Raw genomic sequence first — 21,246 nt, 5'->3', positions numbered from 1 at the left:
GGTCTCATTGCCTGGGCAACAAGATCCACTCTGTCCCCACTTCAAACCCCTTCAGTATTTTGTGCACTGCCTGTGTAAAAATTTGCCTCAATACCCATCGTCCCCTCATACCCGGTTTGTCATCTCCGATACGAACAAAACGCAAAACCAATCAGCGCTACCTGTCTCAACGTCTGCAACGGAATGTCGCGTCAGCTCTCAATTCCAGGCTGATTTGATCCCGTTTTATTTCGGGACAACTCTCCTTTTTCTGTACTGCTGGGCCATGCATAACCTGTAAAGCCCCCCCGATGTGTCAACAGAGTGTGAACGTCGGCCACTGGGTGTTAATGCTGGCCCAAACACTGTGTATCGCACGCTCGGTTGTCATAATACGGGCGCTGACGAAGTCTCCTTAATCCCCGCGACCCATCTGCCCCGCACTCCGGTACCTATGTAACTCCACTTATGTGGCGCCAGGCCCGGGTATTTCCAGCCCCTGCTTCGTGGACCCCCGAAGCCCACCCACTGACACACACACACACACTTATGCACACACATACACATGCAAGCGCACACACTCACACATGCAAGCGCACACACACACACACTCACACACATGCAAACTCACGCGCACATGCAAACACACTCACACGCACACACACTCACACGCACGCACACACACACACATGCCTCACACACAGCGCCCCAGCGGCCAAGTATAAATAGTCAGATGGAAGGAAAACCTTCATGAGCTGGAAGCCAGGAAGCGAGGCCTGGATTTCACAACACATGACCACTATATCAAGTGTTGTGTATCCACTGCCACAGCTTCCACTCTATACGTCGGGTGGGACAGCCTCTGCGAGCTCAGAGGACTGCAACAGGAATAGTGTCTTCACGGCCTTCAGACTCCCAGGATAAAAGAACGTTTTTTCCCCTGGGATTTGGTCTTGACGAGCCGGAGCGGGGGGATAGCAGCAGGCAGAAGCAGAGCGAAGACCTTGAGTGTCTAATCAGTGAGCGCTTGTCTGCAGTGCTGGCTTATCTAACTCCGGAAAGTGCAGAGCAGCCCCAGTAACCCTTAAATGGTTCCAGCCTGGGCACATGGCCCGAGTTAAAGCTGCACTGGGTAACTTTTTCAGTGCAGTTATGACTTTGGTTAGGTTATCTCTAACTGTTGCCCTTGGGTTAATTCCAAGGTATTTCGAATTGGGAGGTTTCTTCACAGAAGGAATTCCATCTGAATCAGGTTTGCCCAAGGAGATCCATATTGGGAAAAACCTAATGCGATGTTCTACACAGATGTGATTATTGCGAGTGAAGAGGACGTTGTGTTTAGCACCTGCCTTTTATGTAACCACGCAGTTCAAATTACCAATTGGGTTACATTTATAACGTATCATTTCAAATAATTTCAAACTGAAATTAGGGTTCCCGAGAATTATAGTGCTGCTTTAATATACTGTATGACGCAGCTTTATTTGTTTATAGCTTTAATTCCAAAATAAAAAACATAAGAAAATCGTATAAAATCATATTGTCTCAATATCTTTTGATATTCTTCATGAAAACATCAGGCATCCCAACTCTTCATTAATACGGTCTTGTTAGTTCCTAGCGCCTGATTGGCTGGAATGAAATCACACCGTAGGTCACCTCTCAGCTGCTCAAACTTCAGGGACGATCCACCATCCAGCTCTGCTCTTGTTGTTTACCAAACATGGATTCATATTTTCCGGGAATGATTTTATGGTTTGTTGTGGAAGGAGGAAAATAATGGCAGATAAGCCAGCCCATAGTGGGTGCTTGGGCAAACCGTTTCTGATCTACTGACTACTAAACAGCGCACAGCGGTCATGTTGGATCATTATAACCCAACTGCCATGTCGCACATTTTTCCCCTCTAGAGCAATAAATCGTGCCTATTTGCCAGTTTGCTAGTTTTTTCTTGAATAGAACACTTCAGGCATCAGATGCACTGTGAATGATATCACTTTGATTCTGATATCAACACATTCAACGTTTACAGAGTTTTCTAGATGGCCTTCTTCACAAACAGGCATCTTTATTATTAGCAGTCGAAAGTCAAAACCTCCCATCGACCGTGTTTCGGTTCAGAATTCTGCAGCAGGCGACTGGATCCTTCAGGAATTTACTACTCTCTGACATCCTACTGCATTTTTTGCGATTTTCCACAAGCGCTTTCCTTCTAACCGGCCAGGGCTGGCTGGTAAACTCTGCGGCTGTGGAACTCGGGAACATGAGGGCTTCCAAGTAAGCAGCAAAAAAACACTTTGCTGCGGGCAAACTCCCACTCCCCCTACGTCTCATGTTGTACTGTCCGACCGGAGAAACTGTTGGCTCCACGCTCGGGGGAAGAGCGTTCTGGTACATTGATGTACGGTAAACACAAACACACTGGCTGTGCTTACAGTCGCGTAGACTACACACACCCGGTGGTAATGCAGGTGCGTTGCATAATGCATTCTATGGCTACAGGGCGATGGCTAGCTAATATGCTAATGAAAACGAAGGACAAAGCAAGGTATTACCTTGACCCAATAAACACAACACATGGATGTTGTTAACAGATAGACGGATACACAGGTCTGATTGTTATGCAGGATGCATATCAAGAGGGTACATTTATCGTGACAACACACCTTGTACTAGGCCACACAAAGTGGCCTTTTTTCTTTAATCGTTGTTGTTTGAAAGTGCCACAGTTGTTATGCTCATACTCATGGTAGTACTCATGCAAGATATGGCAAAACAAAGTTTTGCTTAGCCTATGTTATGGTGTATATGTACCGGTACACTGATTTATGACAACTCTCTTGTCCTCTCAATATGCCGGGGTATCTGCCAGAAAATCTGCGAGAGAGAGAGAGAGAGAGAGAGAGAGAGAGAGAGAGAGAGAGAGAGAGAGAGAGAGAGAGAGAGAGAGAGAGAGAGAGAGAGAGAGAGAGAGAGAGAGAGAGAGAGAGAGAGAGAGAGAGAGAGAGAGAGAGAGAGAGAGAGAGAGAGAGAGAGAGAGAGAGAGAGAGAGAGAGAGAGAGAGAGAGAGAGAGAGAGAGAGGTTATGTCGATTGTAAACATAAATATTCGCATAGTGTTTTTCCCAGAATCCTGCCTCAATGGCCGATTCATTGCCGAGTCCTCTGGGGAGTTTTCCACCCAGCGTGGACCGCAGGTAGCCCGGGCTCTGGGCGGCGATAAATCAGGCTATTCATCCTGCAACTGTTCCAGTTTTCACCGGCCGTGATTGCAGTGTTCGGCTCAGCTTTCCGTGGTATTCCGGAAGCCGTCCCTCAGAACGTGTGCAAATTGCGCTCCCTGTGAGTTGAGTGGAGAAAAAAGGGATTATGTAACCCTAGGTTCACGACGATAGATGAGGCCTTTTGAGATTCCCTCCAAGGTCTCATTAGTTAACGTAACCAGGATTTATCTAAACAGTCCACCGCCCCCTTACTCTCACTAAAACACGGTCATTTGTGCTGGTGTTTTTGCACCCGCTTGCATAATGATACACATCCTTGTGCAATGATGAGTGCATTTAGCTTCTCTTCCCTCATCCATAAACATCTTTCAGTATTTCATTTAAACTATTGGGTAATAAGGCTAGGAATGGGCTGACTTTAAGGGTTGTGTGTCTAAAGACCTTTAGAACACAAGGCATTGATCTTATTAGGTATTCACACTTATATATAGTATCAGTTCATATCTATTGTTATTTTAGTAGGTTTTATTGTTTTGTTGCTGTTTGAGATGGCTTCATTAACTAAATGAATGAATGTGAATGATCGTGTGTGTGTGTGTGTGTGTATGCGCGTTGCGTGCGTTGTGTAGACGCGAAGGTTGACCAAGGCGGAGCGCCAGCGGTTCAGCGAGGAGGTGGAGATGCTGAAGGGGCTGCAGCACCCCAACATCGTCCGCTTCCACGACTCCTGGAAGTCGACGGTGAAGGGACACAAGTGCATCCTGCTGGTCACCGAGCTCATGACCTCCGGCACCCTCAAAACGTTAGTCTCTCGCTAGCTTTCTCTCTCTCTCTCTCTCTCTCTCTCTCTCTCTCTCTCTCTCTCTCTCTCTCTCTCTCCTCTCTCTCTCTCTCTCTCTCTCTCTCTCTCTCTCTCTCTCTCTCTCTCTCTCTCTCTCTCTCTCTCTCTCTCTCTCTCTCTCTCTCTCTCTCTCTCTCTCTCTCTCTCTCCTCTCTACTAGCCCTCTCTCTCTCGCACTCTACTAGCCCCTCTCTCTCTCTCTCTCTGTTCAATAAAAAGTTTGAAAAGAGCTTTGTTGCCGTGGAAAATAAGCCTTTACACAGTGTACAAATTAAACAAAGGTCAATTGAAAATAATAAGAACTAGAACAAGAATTAAAAGTTAAACGATTTCCTGAAACTGGTCTATGACAGCTTTGACTAGTCTATCCCCTTCTCCATAGCCAGAGTCCCACAGTGCTGTCCCAACAAATAAAAATAGGATTTCTGAGTATTTCCAGGAAAGTACTCAGCGTTCTGCCGTCAAAGTGATGTACTACAACTAGATGTATCACATCGGGACGCTCTTAAGAGCTTCCTGCCGCCGTGGCAATGTGACGCGCTGTTTAGACGAAGGAAAAAATGACCTAAACTTGCCTTTTCAGGTACTTGAAGCGCTTCAAGGAGATGAAGCTGAAGCTGCTCCAGAGCTGGAGCCGACAGATCCTCAGGGGGCTCCACTTCCTGCACACCCGCACCCCCCCCATCATCCACCGGGACCTCAAGTGTGACAACATCTTCATCACCGGGCCCACGGGCTCTGTGAAGATCGGTGACCTTGGCCTGGCCACGCTCAAGAGCGCCTCCTTCGCTAAGAGCGTCATCGGTAGGTGTTGCTAATTAGCTAGGGTTGTTTTTTCTTCTCTTTATTTCACTTACCTAACCCTGCTATTTTTGTTTCCCGACTAATGTGGTTTTATTGGTCGTAATAGGCCTGCTGCAATATATACTACGTTTTTATAGTATCTATATTCATATATCTAAGTCGCACCATCGTTGTACACATCATTCCAGCCTCATTGGCAGTTCTGTGTGTTTCGGTGTTCGTTTTTGGCAATGCACCAAGTCTCAAAACTAACATAGTTGGTATAAACCTAGTTATCCAATTTCTTTGATTAAAATGGGTTGTTTTGACCCCTTAAAAGATGAAGTGCCCGCACACTGATGTACAGTATCTACCATATCTCCCAGAGCTGTACACAGTAGGACCTGGTAGTGGTTTTACCACTACCATAAAGAATCCCAAGAGTCTTGAATCTGATAAATCAATACAAATTAAAACTTAACTTTTTGGATTAAATATACATTCAGGATAACCCTTCCGATGACTCTTCAGATATGGATCTAAAGTTTCTGGGACTAAGCTGGAGAGACGATGGCTGACATTGACCCCCTCCCCCCCCCCCCCCCCCGTGCAGGAACGCCAGAGTTCATGGCGCCGGAGATGTACGAGGAGAAGTACGACGAGGCGGTGGACGTGTACGCCTTGGGGATGTGCATCCTGGAGATGGCCACCTCAGAGTACCCCTACTCCGAGTGCCAGAACGCCGCTCAGATCTACCGCAAAGTCACCAGCGTGAGTACCCCTGGATGTGTGTGTGTGTGTGTGTGTGTGTGTGTGTGTGTGTGTGTGTGTGTGTGTGTGTGTGTGTGTGTGTGTGTGTGTGTGTGTGTGTGTGTGTGTGTGTGTGTGTGTGTGTGTGTGTGTTGTATGAGTTTGTGTGTGTGTGTTTGTGAGCATGTGTGTGTGTGTTTGTGAGCATGTATGAGTTTGTGTGTGTGTGTTTGTGAGCATCTATGAGTGTGTGTGTGTGTGTGTGTGTGTGAGGATGTATGAGTTTGTGAGCATGTAAGAGTTTGTGTGTGTGTTTGTGAGCATGTATGAGTGTGTGTGTGTGTGTGTGTGTGTTTGTGAGCATGTAGAGTTTGTGTGTGTGTGTACGTACTCGGCCACGCGTGTTTCCCTTCCTACTCCCCGATGGAAAGAGGCCACCAGGATGAGTGCGTCTTGCAGATGTAAATACATAAAAGGTCTTCCTGTTTCCATGGTTACCTCACACCGCCCTTGCTATCGACCACCACCTGAGCTTCTAAGACGCACACGATTACGGGGTAATCTTGCGTCTGCAGGCAGAGCCGTAGCCTAACCCCCCCCCCCCCCGCTTTTATGTTCCCTTAACCTTCAATTAAGATGCTCCGTAGCAGATGCTAGACTCCGCTACGTTGATTGCTAGCGCCGCGAGCCCGCGCGAGATCCCTCCAGCTCCATGTCCCTTTAGTTCCGTTGCCCCAACCATTATTCTGTTTTTCCCTTTGGGCACACGGTGGGTCGACGGAAAACACGCTGAACAGTTAACAATGATATTCAGGAAACTGCGTCTCATTTGACAACGCCTAAGACTTAAGTCGATACAGATGAATACTAATTAGGGCAACTGCCTCACCGAATAAGGAGCATGTGCTTCCAAAATGCGGCTGCTGTCCATCTGTCTGTCGCTTTGCTTGGGTCCCGGCTGGACGGCTGCTCTGACAAACTTGTTAGACGGAGGGAGTTTATTTCTTCAGTCAAATAATGATGTATGTACGACGTACTCTTGGACATTATAACAAAAGCTCAGTCTTGGGCCCTGGTTTGTTGCTAAATGGCTTTGGGCAGCGAAGCCAGCACTGGAGCCGCCCCGTCTGACTCCATGTTGGGCGAGGATTAGAGACAACAGAGCCGCACTTACAACACAAGTGTGTGTCTTTTTGTGTTGTTCAATTTTAATTTTCTTTTCGCCTTAATGTCCACCGCACAAAGAAGGCTGTTCTCCTCTCCTCTACTCTGCAAGACAGATGGAAATGTAAAAAAAAAGAAGCAGGCCGAGTCTTTATGGAAGACTGCAGGGGCGATGATGCCAGAGTGAACCAGAGTCGCTGGAACAGTCACAGGGCACGGCACCAAAGACATCGAACGCCGGCCCTGGGTTCTGCTGACGTCACACTCACGGCCACGAGGCCGGCCTGTCATGGCTGCCTGGGAGGCTTAGCTTGGCATCGCCGCGACTCGTAAAGAAGAGTGGAGCCTGTTGACTACTGTGCACTGATTGGCTGCGGGTCTTTGAGGAGCAGGGAGGTACGCATGCGTACGGGGGTTGGGTTGTGTGGTTTTATAATCGCGTTAGGAGGGATAGGGGGTTTTATTTTCCGTAACCTCGAAAATCACTCCAGATTAACAGAGGTACACATTGTACCATTTACATCTTTTGAGACACGCATACTGATTTAAGTGAACGCAGCATATCTTGAATGTTAGGCTTTGCAAACAAATTAGCACAATCCACTATTTGTTCCTGCTTAATTTTTGTTTGTCAGATAACTTATGCTTCAGTCTTCCTGCCAACATGATTTGCCTTTCCTAAATAGGAAGTATGAATTTATTATTTGCAGTCATATCAAATAGTGGACGGATACTGCGTAACATTCTGGTTCAAAGCGGTCATAACCAAACAGACCAGACAGCCTATATTTGAAGACATATAATTTAAACGTGATGGATGAGAATGGTGTCTGTTTGAGGGCCATTACCTTGTTGGCTCTCTGTACCTCTTTGCCCAACTTTACGATCTGTTATTTGCACCGGGGCAATAACTCAATTTGAGCAAACAACGTCCATAGTCAGACCGTTCAGGGTCGGGTTAGGGAACCTGTCCACACCCGCCTAAATTCGCCTACGCCTTCGTCCCAAGTTACCATCTATTAACTCGTACTCTTGTAATGCAGCCAAGCGTCGAGCCTCATAAACCTCCAGAAAGAATTTGTGGGCCTGCGTGTGTGAGGAGGCCGCAGTGAAACAAGATAAGGACACGGTGATCTTGGTCGGTTATTCGCACGCTGGTGTCCTCCCGCTGTGTTTACAGAGCGAGAGACCCCGCAGAGTCCTGCTGCTGTGTGGCTACTGTCACCAAAGCACAGGGATCAGCCCCCGTTAACACAGGCATGAGGGCCTGTGTGTGTGTGTGTGTGTGTGTGTGTGTGTGTGTGTGTGTGTGTGTGTGTGTGTGTGTGTGTGTGTGTGTGTGTGTGTGTGTGTGTGTGTGTGTGTGTGTGTGTGTGTGTGTGTGTGTGTGTGTGTGTGTGCGTGCTGCTTTCATCAGAAACTGTCCCGAGTTGATGCTTCTCTGCTGGGGTTGAAATAGAGTGTGTGTGGGTGTGGGTCTAAGGCAAGATTCTGATAGTAAATTGTTGAAAGTTAATCTGAACATGTTGGGAACTTAAATTAAAGGCTTTTTAAGAACCTATGGTTGGAAATGTATTGTTGGCAGATTATTTGGGGGTATTAAGGTCTCAAAAAGTCTTGAATTTTAATATGTGGAAACCTACAGATAACAAGTCGTATATACCTGATATTAATCAAATTATATTGGCTGTGACCTAACCTGCACTGTCTACTGAAAGTAAATGATGGTCTGTCCTCTCCTTTACCTCAATGTCCAGGGGATAAAGCCTGAGAGCTTTTCCAAAGTTAAAGTCCCGGAGCTCAAAGAGATCATTGAAGGCTGTATTCGCAACGTTAAAGAAGAGAGGTATGTTGCTATTTCTTATACCCTCCAACGACCAACAGTGCCGCCTATATATTCATATCATTTCTCTCAATATGGTTGGTTAAATGGATAAACTTTACTTATTAGAATAGGTAGCCTGATCAGGGACTGAGGTTGCAAATTAGCTATCTAGCTACAAACCTTTTATGTATTCACATCTGCAAGTTGTGTCATGGCCTTGCCATGTCATGTTTGTAATAATGTGCACTGCTTTGTCCCTGCTAAAAAACAGTACATTGGGTTGAGTAAAGTATAGTTTCAAGTCGATGGGTTAATGCATGTATAAAACCCATTTTTGCCATGACTAATCCAAATTCAAACTTTCAGGCTACATATTTTTCTTAATAGAACTGACAGCTTTACTGCTTCACTGGCGATTATAAAAAAAAGAAAAGCTACATAATTGGGCATAATGGTTCGTTTATTCACTGGGCCGCCGAAAAGGCCCGAAGGTCATAATGAAATATGACATGAAAGCATATGTCAAGCAAATGGAAAAAGGGAAAATCAAATAGGCTACACCGCACAGTGGCGCTGGGCTAGTGCTGTTCACAGTGTTACTGAGCTAGCTAGCATAGCAGAACTATGCTAACTATCTGTTCACAATGTTCCTGAGCTAGCTAGCACAGTAACACAGTGCTAGCTAGCACAGCAACACTATGTTAGCTAGCATAGCAGAACTATGCTAACTAGCACAGCAGAACTATGCTAACTATCTGTTCACAATGTTCCTGAGCTAGCTAGCACAGTAACACAGTGCTAGCTAGCACAGCAACACTATGTTAGCTAGCATAGCAGAACTATGCTAACTAGCACAGCAGCACTATGCTAGCTATCTGTTCACAATGTTCCTGAGCTAGCTAGCACAGTAACACAGTGCTAGCTAGCACAGCAACACTATGTTAGCTAGCACAGCAGAACTATGCTGGCTAGCACAGCAGCACTACAGTGTTGCTGTGCTCGCGCTGCGCACATTGTTGCTAGCGCACAACTAGCGCACAACGCACAAACCACCATTTTCAGGCACTGTATAGTAACGGCCCCCTGTTGATCCCAAAATGTCCGTCTCCACCACCACCAGGTACACCATCCAAGACCTGCTGGACCACGCCTTCTTCCAGGAGTACAACGGCGTGCACGTGGAGCTGGCGGAGGAGGACGACATGGTGAAGTCGGGCCTGAAGCTGTGGCTGCGCATGGACGACACCAAGAAGCTCCACGGGAAGTACAAGGACAACAACGCCATCGAGTTCCTGTTCGAGCTCTACAAGGACGTGCCGGAGGAGGTGGCCCAGGAGATGGTAGGCAAACGCCGCACCGGTCTAGCCTTAGCTGATGAGGTTAGCCGACGTCGTTAGCTTCATCTGAGTAAATGTCATAACCGTGTTGTGATCAATTGCCTCTGTTCCCGTTGAGAAAATCAAGTCAGACAGTCTGTTATGACGTTATGTAACTGAATAGTTAGTTATTTTTGTAGGAATAGACTTAATGTTGCAGGCCCAATGAGTGCATGATGTATTACTTTCTTATGTTACGAAATAGAAGCGTGGGTTAGGATCACGAAAACACAAAACACGAAACACGAAAATGGAGACAAAAAATATTTGCGTGTTAATTTTGCAGAGCGTTGAGATGACACTTCTTGTTGTTCGGTTCCTCCAGTCTTTTGAGTCTTTCTTACCCTCGGCCGCTGGATTCGGGAGCGTATCTTTGTTCCCCGGGTCCTATGTTCCCCGCTTTGTATGTGACCGGGGTACATAGGATCCTGTGAGCAAATCTTTTTTTCGTAGGATGGTAGGGGCAAGTCCCGCCTTTTTCGCCTCTGATTCGCCTGTGATTGGTTAGAATGTCTCTCCTCCGATTGGTTACGGTTAGGGTTAGGTGTAGGGTTAACCCTCACCCTAACCCTAACCATTAACCTGACCCTAACCCTTTGCACCCGGGGAACATAAGACCTGGGGAACATAGGGATGACCCCCCTGGATTCCACTTAACTCAACCCCTCCCTCGCCGTTCACAAAGCACTTGCCCTCATGATTCGGTCCTTAAACACAGAGCAGGGCCCAAACATCCGGCCTGACCCCTCGTGGACCGAAGGCCTCTCGGTCCGCCATGTCCTCGAGGACGAGGGCGCCGCTCCAGGTTTCAATCAGCGGCCCGATTAGCAACGCCAGAACGAAGGGCGAGGGCCAAGGTCAAGTCGTGGCGGGTTAGGACACAGGTGCCTCCGACCTGGCCCGCCGAGGTGACTTTTAATGAAACAGGAGGCCTCCAATGTCAGGTCTGTTTACCTCTTTGAGACGCTTTTCATCAAGAGTCAATTTCGGCCCATGCAGTGAGACAGGGGTCCGAAAGCGTCTGATGTAATCTGATGAAGTGTTGAGGGGTGGATTAAGACGCGCTCGCCCTCTTTTGCCACGACTCTCTGCGTGTGTGTTGTGTGTGTGCATGTTAGGCCTGCAGCGGATTCGAATTGTATCCGAATCCGTTCGGTTCCTTTACCACAGTTCGGAGCATTCTGGAGATCCGCGGATTTCGGTTTCATGAAGGCATTGCCTTATGTAGCGTATTTTGCCTACTGTAGCCTACGTCCGATACAAAAGGGTGTTTAGGACCCAGCGGAATGCATTCTCTCCAGTGCTGCCCGAGCCAATGAGACTTTTCCCGCCCCTCCCTTCAGCCTGTCAGCGTTCAAAACAAACTGGGCTTTAAACTTTAAGCGGTCCATGACAATTTATGAATGGAAAAGATGAATGGAAATGACAATAAGAGGAAATTTGAGGAAGCACCAGCCTCATTAAAGTCAGCCGTGTGGGATCATTTCGGTTTTAGTGTGGAGTGCGATGATCAGGGGAAAAAGACAGTTGACAAGCAAAGGACAGTATGCAAACACTGTTTCTCGTCCTTCGTTTACTCCTCGGGTAGCACTTCGAATATGGCAGGACACCTTCGCCGCAGCCACCCAACTATTAATGTGAGTGGAACAGCTAGAAAAGATCTGGGCTCATCTTCAAAGACCATTCAAACATCAATCTCGTCGGCCTTTCAACAAAAATACCCTGTGGATTCGGACCGTCATAAACGTATCACCCAAGGGATCGGCATGTTCATCGCCAAAGATATGCAGCCATATTCTGTGGTGACTGACAAGGGATTCCGCTATATGATGAAGACGGTTGAGCCTCGCTACAGCATACCTTCCCGGACATATTTCAGTCGGAAAGTGGTCCCAGGACTTTATGCGGTCTCTCGGGGTGAAGTTGAGGGGGAACTGAGAGACGGGAAAAGTCCGCCTTTTTACTATCACGGACATGATCCTAATCCGAACCGTATCCGAAACCGAGGCCCAAAACGGTTATCTGAACCGAACATTGGACACACTGATCCGTTTCACCACTAGTGGGTGTGTGTGCCTGTGTGTTTGCGTGCGTGCGTGTCGGAACAACAAAAGATCTCCTCACAACACCGTCAACGCGAATCCGACAAGCAAATCCCTCATTCACGATGAAGAAACTTTGTCGTGTGTGTACATTGCTGGCTGTCACGTGTTTGCATTTTGACCGTGAACTCGTTGTGGTGGTGATCTATCACTTGTTCACCACTTCATACTGGAGGGTTGAAGTGGGGATCTATCAATTGTTCACCACTTCATACTGCATGTTAGTGGTTGTGAACATGCACTTGTTCACCCTTTCAAACTGCCGGGTTCAGGTGTTCACCGCTGCGTTTCCCCGCCCCCAGGTGGTGCTGGGCTTCGTGTGCGAGGGGGACTTCAAGCTGGTGGCCAAGGCCATCCGGGACCGGGTCACCAACATCAAGCGGCACCGAGAGAAGCTGCGGCGCGTGGCCGAGGAGCAGAGCAGGCAGCTGGGGAGGAGGAGGAAGGACGAGGAGGAGCAGCAGCAGCAGCAGCAGCAGCTGCTGCAGGCGGCCCCGGAGGAGGACAGGATCCTGGAGGGGAGCCCCGCACCCCCCTGCCGCACCCCCACGCCGTGCCAGACGCCCCCGGCGGCGGGCGGCTCGGCGGACTCGGGGCTGGCGGCGGCGGCGGCGGAGGAGCCGGAGCCGGACCAGCTCGTCCACAGCCGCCACAACAGCTGCTCCTCGGCTAACTGTGAGCCACGTATGATATACCCATGATGCACCTCACACCCGCTCACGGAGCGCAGGCCACAGGCCGCGTTTAGAGACGGCCGTCTGAGTGGAGGACGGATGAATGCTGTCTTAACGCCGGTCGGGGGGACGCATGGCGGGATTCACTGACCTCGTTGCAGCTAGCTAGCTCATTAGCAGAGAGCTATCCAGCCCATGTTACATAAAAGGATGGTTGGGATCAGGTCGCCCTTGAACCCTGTGTGTGTGTGTGTGTGTGTGTGTGTGTGTGTGTGTGTGTGTGTGTGTGTGTGTGTGTGTGTGTGTGTGTGTGTGTGTGTGTGTGTGTGTGTGTGTGTGTGTGTGTGTGTGTGTGTGTGTGTGTGTGTGTGTGTGTGTGTGTGCGCGCGCGCGCGTTAGTGTTAACAACGGGGTCCATTACAACAGGTCATAGGTATTCGTTTCACGACCTGAATGTGGTTAAAGTAGATCATGCTATTCTTAATTCAGAATTTGATTTTACCGCAAGAGGCACGGACCTGATAAACCTACGATCAAACTCATTGACCAAGGGAGTCAGAAAACACCAGCATAAATCTCCCATTTATCCATATAATGATGTAGTGGTCAAACGGGATTCAGAAACAAGATAATCATTCAGAAACAAGCACCCCCCGTGCCACTCATTTACTTCAATCCCTGTAATCACATTAAAGAACAATTAGGGATTATTCCTATTCCAACACCCCCCGTTCCCTTGTGATGTCCCTTAGCGTAGCCCCTCTCCACCTCATGTGTCACTCCTGGGGGAGTCTGAAGGGAGAGCACCCACGATGACAGGCCGCCATCCATTGGTCTGGCTCTGAGACAAAGTAACCTATGGGTCGATGCTGAAATGTGAAGCCTGATGTACAGCTCAATTATTTAGCCGTCCGTGGCCGGCCTGTTGTCGCTGGTGATTCTGTGTGTGATCGTGCTGAGCTGTTGCTATGGTAATGGTGGGTCAATGGCTCTCTAAAGGCATGTCAATTTGATTGGTTTGCCCTCTTGATCCCAGTTACTGTCTCAAAGGGCTTACACTGCATTAGATGGTCACGGTTGGGGGGACAAACCTCCCCCCCTGACCCCGAACCATCTACAGGGCAAGGAAAGATTGAGAAGGATCAGAGGATTGGTTATGGCTGTAATGGGGTCCATAATGGACGGACATAATGATGGCATAACAAGCAAGTTTGAAGTTTAAAGACAGTTTCAGTAACGTTTAATTGGTTCAAATATTAATGTCAGTGTGTGTGTGTGTGTGTGTGTGTGTGTGTGTGTGTGTGTGTGTGTGTGTGTGTGTGTGTGTGTGTGTGTGTGTGTGTGTGTGTGTGTGTGTGTGTGTGTGTGTGTGTGTGTACCCGTTGACCCAATCATCACTGACATGATTGTCAAGCATATAAAAAGATTAGCATTAGCATGAATGTGATTCTAATGTAAATGAGTATGAATGAGTTTTATCTGTATGTCTGTGTGTGCGTGCGTGCGTGTGTGACTGTGTCTGTGTATCGGTGTATCTGTCTGTCTGTCTGTGTGACTGTCTGTCTGTCCGTGTGTCTGTGTGTCTGTCTGTCTGTCTGTCTGTCTGTCTGTGTGACTGTGTGACTATGTGTCTGTGTGTCTGTCTGTGTGTCTGTCCGTGTGTGTGTGTCTGTGTGTGTGTGTGACTGTCTGTCTGTCTGTCCGTGTGTGTGTCTGTCTGTGTGTCCGTGTGTCTGTGTGTCTGTGTGTCTGTCCGTGTGTCTGTCTGTCTGTCTGTGTGTCTGTCCGTGTGTGTGTCTGTCTGTGTGTCCGTGTGTCTGTCTGTCTGTGTGTCTGTCCGTGTGTGTGTGTCTGTGTGTGTGTGTGACTGTCTGTCTGTCTGTCCGTGTGTGTGTCTGTCTGTGTGTCCGTGTGTCTGTGTGTCTGTGTGTCTGTCTGTCTGTCCGTGTGTGTGTCTGTCCGTGTGTGTGTCTGTCCGTGTGTGTGTCTGTCTGTGTGTCCGTGTGTCTGTCTGTCTGTGTGTCTGTCCGTGTGTGTGTGTCTGTGTGTGTGTGTGTGTGACTGTCTGTGTGTCTGTCCGTGTGTGTGTCTGTGTGTGTGTGTCTGTGTGTGTCTGTCTGTCTGTCTGTCCGTGTGTGTGTGTCTGTGTGTGTGTGTGACTGTCTGTGTGTCTGTCCGTGTGTGTGTCTGTGTGTGTCTGTCCGTGTGTCCGTGTGTGCTCATCCTCATGTCACCACGGTCGCATGGTGCTCCCGGCTCACAGGATCCTCTCTGTCCGAACAGCCGACTGCGAGATCGACTGCTTCCTGAACTCCTCGGGGCTCCAGGAGGCCCTGGAGGCTGAGGGGCCCGAGACCCCCCCCATGGCCCCCCCAGCGCGGCCGGGCACGTCGCCTGGCAACGGGCTCCCCATGCCCAGCCTCCGCTTCCCCTCGGTGAGTGGCCCCGCCGATGTGGGGGTGGTGGGGGTGATGGGGGTGGTGGTGGTGGGGATGGTTGTGACAGTGTTGAGGGTGGTGTTGGTGGTGGTGGTGCTGGTGGAGGTGGTGGTGGTGCTGGTTGGTGGTGGTGGTGGTAGGGGTGGCGGTGGCGGTGGCGGCGGTGGTGGTGGTGGTGGTGGTGGTGCTGGTTGTGGCGGTGGTGGGGGTGGTGGTGGTGGTGGTGATGGTTGTGGTGGAGGTGGTGGTGGTGGTGGTGCTGGTTGTGGCGGTGGTGGGGGTGGTGGTGGTGGTGGTGGTGGAGGTGGTGGTGGTGGTGCTGGTTGTGGTGGTGGTTGTGGTGGTGGTGCTGGTTGTGGTGGTGCTGGTTGGTGGTGGTGGTGGTGGTGGTGGTGGTGCTGGTTGGTGGTGGTGGTGGTGGTGGTGGTGGTGGTGGTGGTGGGGGTGGTGGTGGTGGTGCTGGTTGGTGGTGGTGGTGGTGGTGGTGGTGGTGCTGGTTGGTGGTGGTGGTGGTGGTGGTGGTGGTGGTGGTGTTGGTGTTGGTGGTGGGGGTGGTGGTGGTGGTGCTGGTTGGTGGTGGTGGTGGTGGTGGTGGTGGTGCTGGTTGGTGGTGGTGGTGGTGGTGGTGGTGGTGGTGGTGCTGGTTGGTGGTGGTGGTGGTGGTGGTGGTGGTGCTGGTTGGTGGTGGGGGTGGTGGGGGTGGTGGTGGTGGTGGTGGAAGAGAGACTGGAGCAGTAGCTGAGTGGCATTGTCCCGATAGTTCACATGAGTCTCCTGTTGTCGTCTACAGTGGTGCACTTTAAAGCTAAATACCACCTTGGCTATTTTCTAATAAATACTGTACCGCTTTATACAAATTGCATAGAATCATTGAAAGTGTTGAGTAAATACCTGATGTTTCGGACCGATGGAGTAGACAAACGCTGGACCTTGAATTATTTTTACACACAATTTTGCCCATTTAAATAGTGACACAACAAGTTTTATTTTGTATTTGCTGTGATCATTGTGGTGTTCAGATAATCAAACACAATGGCAAACGATTTGCCTAGTGTATGAATATCGTTAAATTAAATTCAATTGAATCACCAATTCTATGTGCAGGGTTCAAATATTGCTACACCAATCCGTTTTGAATGTCGCTGATGTAGGCGTTGCATATTGCATCGATACTTAAATACATCTTCTATTTACTCGTAGATTATTCTGGTCCAGCAGCCTCCTATTACTGTCCAGGAGCAGGGCTGAAAATAAAGAGACGTCTGTTGCCATCTTTGTTTATTTCTAGAGCATTGCGGTATCCAGCAACACAGAACATGGCAACCCGCCAAGCGGCTTCAACTCTCCTGTGGACAGGTAAACACAAGCTCACCCTCTTCTCTGTCTGTCTGTCTGTCTGTCTGTTTGTCTCTTCTCTCTCTCTCTCTCTCTCTCTCTCTGTCTCTGTCTCTGTCTCTGTCTCTCTCACCAGAGCTTCTCATCACAACCTGGTGAGCAGAACCTCTATAAAAGGAGCAGGAAACATCTGTCTTCTCTCTGTGGGGAAACATGTCCCTCACCTCTGTGTGGCTGTGACTACATGCCCCAAGTCAAGGCCAGTCTCTCTCTCTCTCTCTCTCTCTCTCTCTCTCTCTCTCTCTCTCTCTCTCTCTCTCTCTCTCTCTCTCTCTCTCTCTCTCTCTCTCTCTCTCTCTCTCTCTCTCTCTCTCTCTCTCTCTCTCTCTCTCTCTCTCTCTCTCTCTCTCTCTCTCTCTCTCTCTCTCTCTCTCTCTCTCTCTCTCTCTCTCTTCTCGTGTTATCTTTAGGCCCTCACCACTCCATGTGGAGGGGGGGGTTACATATAAGGAAATTGCATTATTCTTGGCAGGGGGGGAGGTGGGTGGACAAGAACCTATTCAGAGGTGTGTGCGGGTGGGTTGAAGCTCGCTGTCGTGTGGGGTCCTTACGATCGCTCTTGGGGCCCTGGAAGAGTTTCGTAGTTCTGCTCCCGTTTGATAGATTCTAATTCCAAAGTGGGCTGGTCAGGTATTTTTCAACCGTTCTCCGCATTCCAGACACAAACATCCTTAGAGGCAGATCAACAAGCGCCTTCTTTCAAATCGGCAGCCCGCGAGCTGTTGGGTTTTATATTGAGACGGATGTTCCTGGCCAAGGCCGTGTCAGTGGCAGGTCGGCCCGTCAGTCTCTGCTAGCCTCGGAGGGCACCGGGCTGCCACCACAGAGCTCCAAAAGGACCCGGAGACGTGGTTAGCCGAACCGCAGCAATAAATAAATACATGTAAATAAACAGAAAACGCTAAATAAATTGAAAAAACCCAATTCAACTGAATTCGCCGCGGTTTGGAACTTGTATGCTCAGACATTATGAGTGTACTGATTGCATGGATATGTTTGCTTTCATCCTTGGACCATGAGGTTTGGTCTCCTGAGACCAGGAGGTCTGGGGGGGTCTTCTGAGGTCTCAACCGAGACCCCTTTTCCCAAAACAGGGTTGAAGTATCATCTCCTCAAGTGTGGCAGGCTGACAAATCCCATCCGTTCTTGTACACCCGGTTGAAAGCATTTCATCCTTCAACTCCCTCCCCTTCGACAGCTACGCCTCTGATGTCACCTCGGGGCTGAGTGACGGCTACGAGGGCCTATCGGAGAAGAGCGGCAAAGCGGAGGTGAGGCGGACGGGGGGCAAACTGTTCCGGAGGCGGGCGCGGTCACGCCTGCGAATCACTGGGGTATGGCTCTCACACACACCATCACAACGCTCTCACACACACCCTCACAACGCTCTCACACACACCCTCACAACGCTCTCACACACACCCTCACAACGCTCTCACACACACCATCACAACGCTCTCACACGCATCATCACAACGCTCTCACACACTCCCGAGCTGTTTACTTTCGGTTGATTTCAGTGAGACTGTTGTTTGCTTATGGTCAGCGATGCCATGGCCACCATCCCGTCTTATCTTATCAGGGTTGTGCTCCGGGACAGTTCCTCTTGTCCGTAGGACACGCTGTGGTCGGGCAATACAGCGACCCGTCTCGAGAGAAAGCAAGAGCGAAGTGAATATGGCGTGCGTGTGACAACGAGGAGATAACGCATGAACGCAATTGGGATAGCACAAGCCCAAGTGCACGTACATATCTGCACATCGATAGATAGCACGCCACTGAGCCGCCGATACATGAGGTTGCTTGCACATCCGCAGTGTGCGCTGGAAATCTATATCTTAGTTCTCAATCTGAGCCATTTGCACAATGTAGCAGATATGCTACACACACCCACGCATATGTATGTTTCCAAATACGTACACAGTGCGTTGCATTTTCAGTAAATACAGTTTTTCTCAGTCACTTTGGTACATTTCTCGAATCATCCTTAACATTTGCAAAACAGTCAGAGCATTTCTCAAAACGATTCGTACAAATAGCAAAACACCATGGATTACCTGCAAAAGCCAGTCTCTTGCTCAAAATCCTTAGTTAATCTCTCAAGTAAATATCTGTGTCAATGAACATGTCAGTGCCATCAGAATGACAAGTCCTTTTGTCATTGTGTACGGATAAGACAAATTGCTTAGTCATGTTGTCAATATAACAGTGTACTCTGGAGGGATGTTCTGATGTAAACTATGGCTAAGGTTTTGAAGACAATTATTGTACATTTTAAGTTACACCTTGGTGTATGTGGGAGTTTGATTACAAGAGACTGGACAAGAATTACATTTACGCTTTTACTGTTTCTACTGTAATTTGTTGGCAGACCATGTCATTGCGATACAGAGGGAAAAGACAGCACTGGATAGCACAAAGAACAAAACAAAAAAATAGAAACTAGAAATGTGAACATAGGACAATCTCGTTTGGGTAAACTGTTCATGCAGTACTGTAGGAATTACAGTGCAGTCTTCCTATGCCTCCTGATGTTCCTGTCTGTTGGGCAACAAATTCTGATCCACATTACACAAATATCTTCATGAGATGCACCTTTGAGCTATTTCAGTAAACTGGTTGATCGTTGGTTGATCTAATGCGTCATTCATTTCCCTTCATAAGAGAAAGTCAAGATTCACCTGGGAGCAATTGACCAATTCAGGACAGATGTAAGAAAAAAAAAGTTAACTATGAAACCCATTGCACTCCTTACCATCCCTGGAAGAAGGGATCCCCACGCTGCGTTCCTTCACATGATGACCTCCATGCAAATTAAGGGAGTTTTTTTGTAGGCTTAGGGGGGTGTCATGAATGTATGGCCTGTTGAGCCCTTTCAGTCTAACTCTGGTTAAGTAGAATTGAATTGAATCTACTCTGAATACAGGCATGCACACACACACACACACACACACACACACACACACACACACACACACACACACACACACACACACACACACACACACACACACACACACACACACACACACACACAGCTGTGTTCCCGGATGCTAAGTCGCCCCCCCCCCCCCCCCCCTCCAGCTCTCTGACAAGGTGGACCGCGTGGTGGAGTGTCAGTTGCAGACCCACAACGACAAAATGGTGACCTTCAAGTTTGACCTGGACGGAGATAACCCCGAGGACATCGCCGGGGTCATGGTGAGTTCCCCCCCCCCCCCCCCCCCCCCATACGCAGAGTCGTAGCTTACCGTTTACGACCACACTCGACCTGGGAGAACGCTGTTTAAATGGCGTTGATTCATTCACAGATGCACTCATTACAAGTGGTGCTGGGTCAACTTTTGTAATCATTCACAGGCACGGCAATCACAAAGGCGGAACGCTAGTTGGAACAGACTTAAACAAAGAAGACGGACGGGCTTTATTTCAGTAATAACCGTTAACAGATGCAGTCTCTGCAGGCTGTCAGATTCCCAGAGCTTTCCCAGAATCGGGAGCACTCTCTCTCACTCACACCGTGCCCCGGCGATGTCTCCGCTGGTGTACGGAAAGGAAGAGAGGCCGATAAGAAGCAGGCCGTCGCAGCCTAATTATTCGTATCAGCGTGTGGGATCAGGAAGGGTTTCGCAGACAAACCAATCTGGACGGACAGGGTTTCTGTTGTGGACTGGATCTTAGCGCGGAGGGAGGGAGGGGAGGGGAGGGGAGGGGAGGGGCGGGGAGGGGAGGGGAGGGGAGGGGAGGGGAGGGGGAGGGGAGGGGAGGGGAGGGGAGGGAGGGGCAGGGGAGGGGAGGGATATCCGGTTATTTAGACGGCGCTCGGAATTAAAATACGCTGACAGCAAATACACCCTCCCACCTTCACCCTCCCACCCTCACCCTCCCACCCTCCCACCTTCACCCTCCCACCTTCACCCTCCCACCTTCACCCTCCCACCCTCCACTTTCACCCTCCACCTTCACCCTCCCACCTTCACCCTCCCACCTTCACCCTCCCACCTTCACCCTCCCACCCTCCCACTTTCACCCTCCCACCTTCACCCTCCCACCTTCACCCTCCCACCCTCCCACTTTCACCCTCCCACCTTCACCCTCCCACCTTCACCCTCCCACCCTCCCACCTTCAACCCTCCCACCTTCACCCTCCCACCTTCACCCTCCCACCTTCACCCTCCCACCTTCACCCTCCCACCTTCACCCTCCCACCTTCACCCTCCCACCTTCACCCTCCCACCCTCCCACATTCACCCTCCCACCTTCACCCTCCACCTTCACCCTCCCACCTCCCACCTTCACCCTCCCACCTTCACCCTCCCACCTTCACCCTCCCACCTTCACCCTCCCACCTTCACCCTCCCACCTTCACCCTCCCACCCTCCCACCTTCACCCTCCCACCTTCACCCTCCCACCTTCACCCTCCCACCTTCACCCACCCACCTTCACCCTCCCACCCTCCCACCTTCACCCTCCCACCTTCACCCTCCCACCCTCCCCCCCACCCAGCCGGCCAGCCAGCGCCCATACCTCACTGCAGTACGTGAGCCAACCGAGTCTAGGACCAAACCTCGGTGGGCAAAATGGTGGTTGGGGCGAGAAGAGTCGTAAGATTTAGCTCGCTAAGCGACGGCTGGGGGGGGGGCGATCAAAGGAATGTGTTCAATACACACACAGACAGGCAGACATGCACACAGA

General features: G+C 49.6%; 1 protein-coding gene across 1 annotated transcript in view; it reads left to right on the top strand.

The window, feature by feature from the left end:
• The window catches only part of wnk4a (WNK lysine deficient protein kinase 4a), a 43,557-nt gene that overhangs the window by 10,897 nt on the left and 11,414 nt on the right, over nucleotides 1–21,246 (top strand). The window contains exons 3-12 of the mRNA XM_060037213.1: nucleotides 3,832–4,004; nucleotides 4,627–4,847; nucleotides 5,440–5,597; nucleotides 8,498–8,586; nucleotides 9,686–9,905; nucleotides 12,346–12,718; nucleotides 15,001–15,152; nucleotides 16,444–16,511; nucleotides 17,749–17,884; nucleotides 19,635–19,751. Of these exons, the coding sequence (XP_059893196.1) occupies nucleotides 3,832–4,004; nucleotides 4,627–4,847; nucleotides 5,440–5,597; nucleotides 8,498–8,586; nucleotides 9,686–9,905; nucleotides 12,346–12,718; nucleotides 15,001–15,152; nucleotides 16,444–16,511; nucleotides 17,749–17,884; nucleotides 19,635–19,751 (1,707 nt within the window). The remainder of the gene's footprint in view (nucleotides 1–3,831; nucleotides 4,005–4,626; nucleotides 4,848–5,439; nucleotides 5,598–8,497; nucleotides 8,587–9,685; nucleotides 9,906–12,345; nucleotides 12,719–15,000; nucleotides 15,153–16,443; nucleotides 16,512–17,748; nucleotides 17,885–19,634; nucleotides 19,752–21,246) is intronic.

This window comes from Gadus macrocephalus, chromosome 18 (genome assembly GCF_031168955.1).
Source record: "Gadus macrocephalus chromosome 18, ASM3116895v1".
NCBI classification, from domain to species: Eukaryota; Metazoa; Chordata; class Actinopteri; order Gadiformes; family Gadidae; genus Gadus; species Gadus macrocephalus.
Note: the sequence above shows the minus strand (reverse complement) of the source record. Positions and strands in the feature narration are given on the sequence as shown.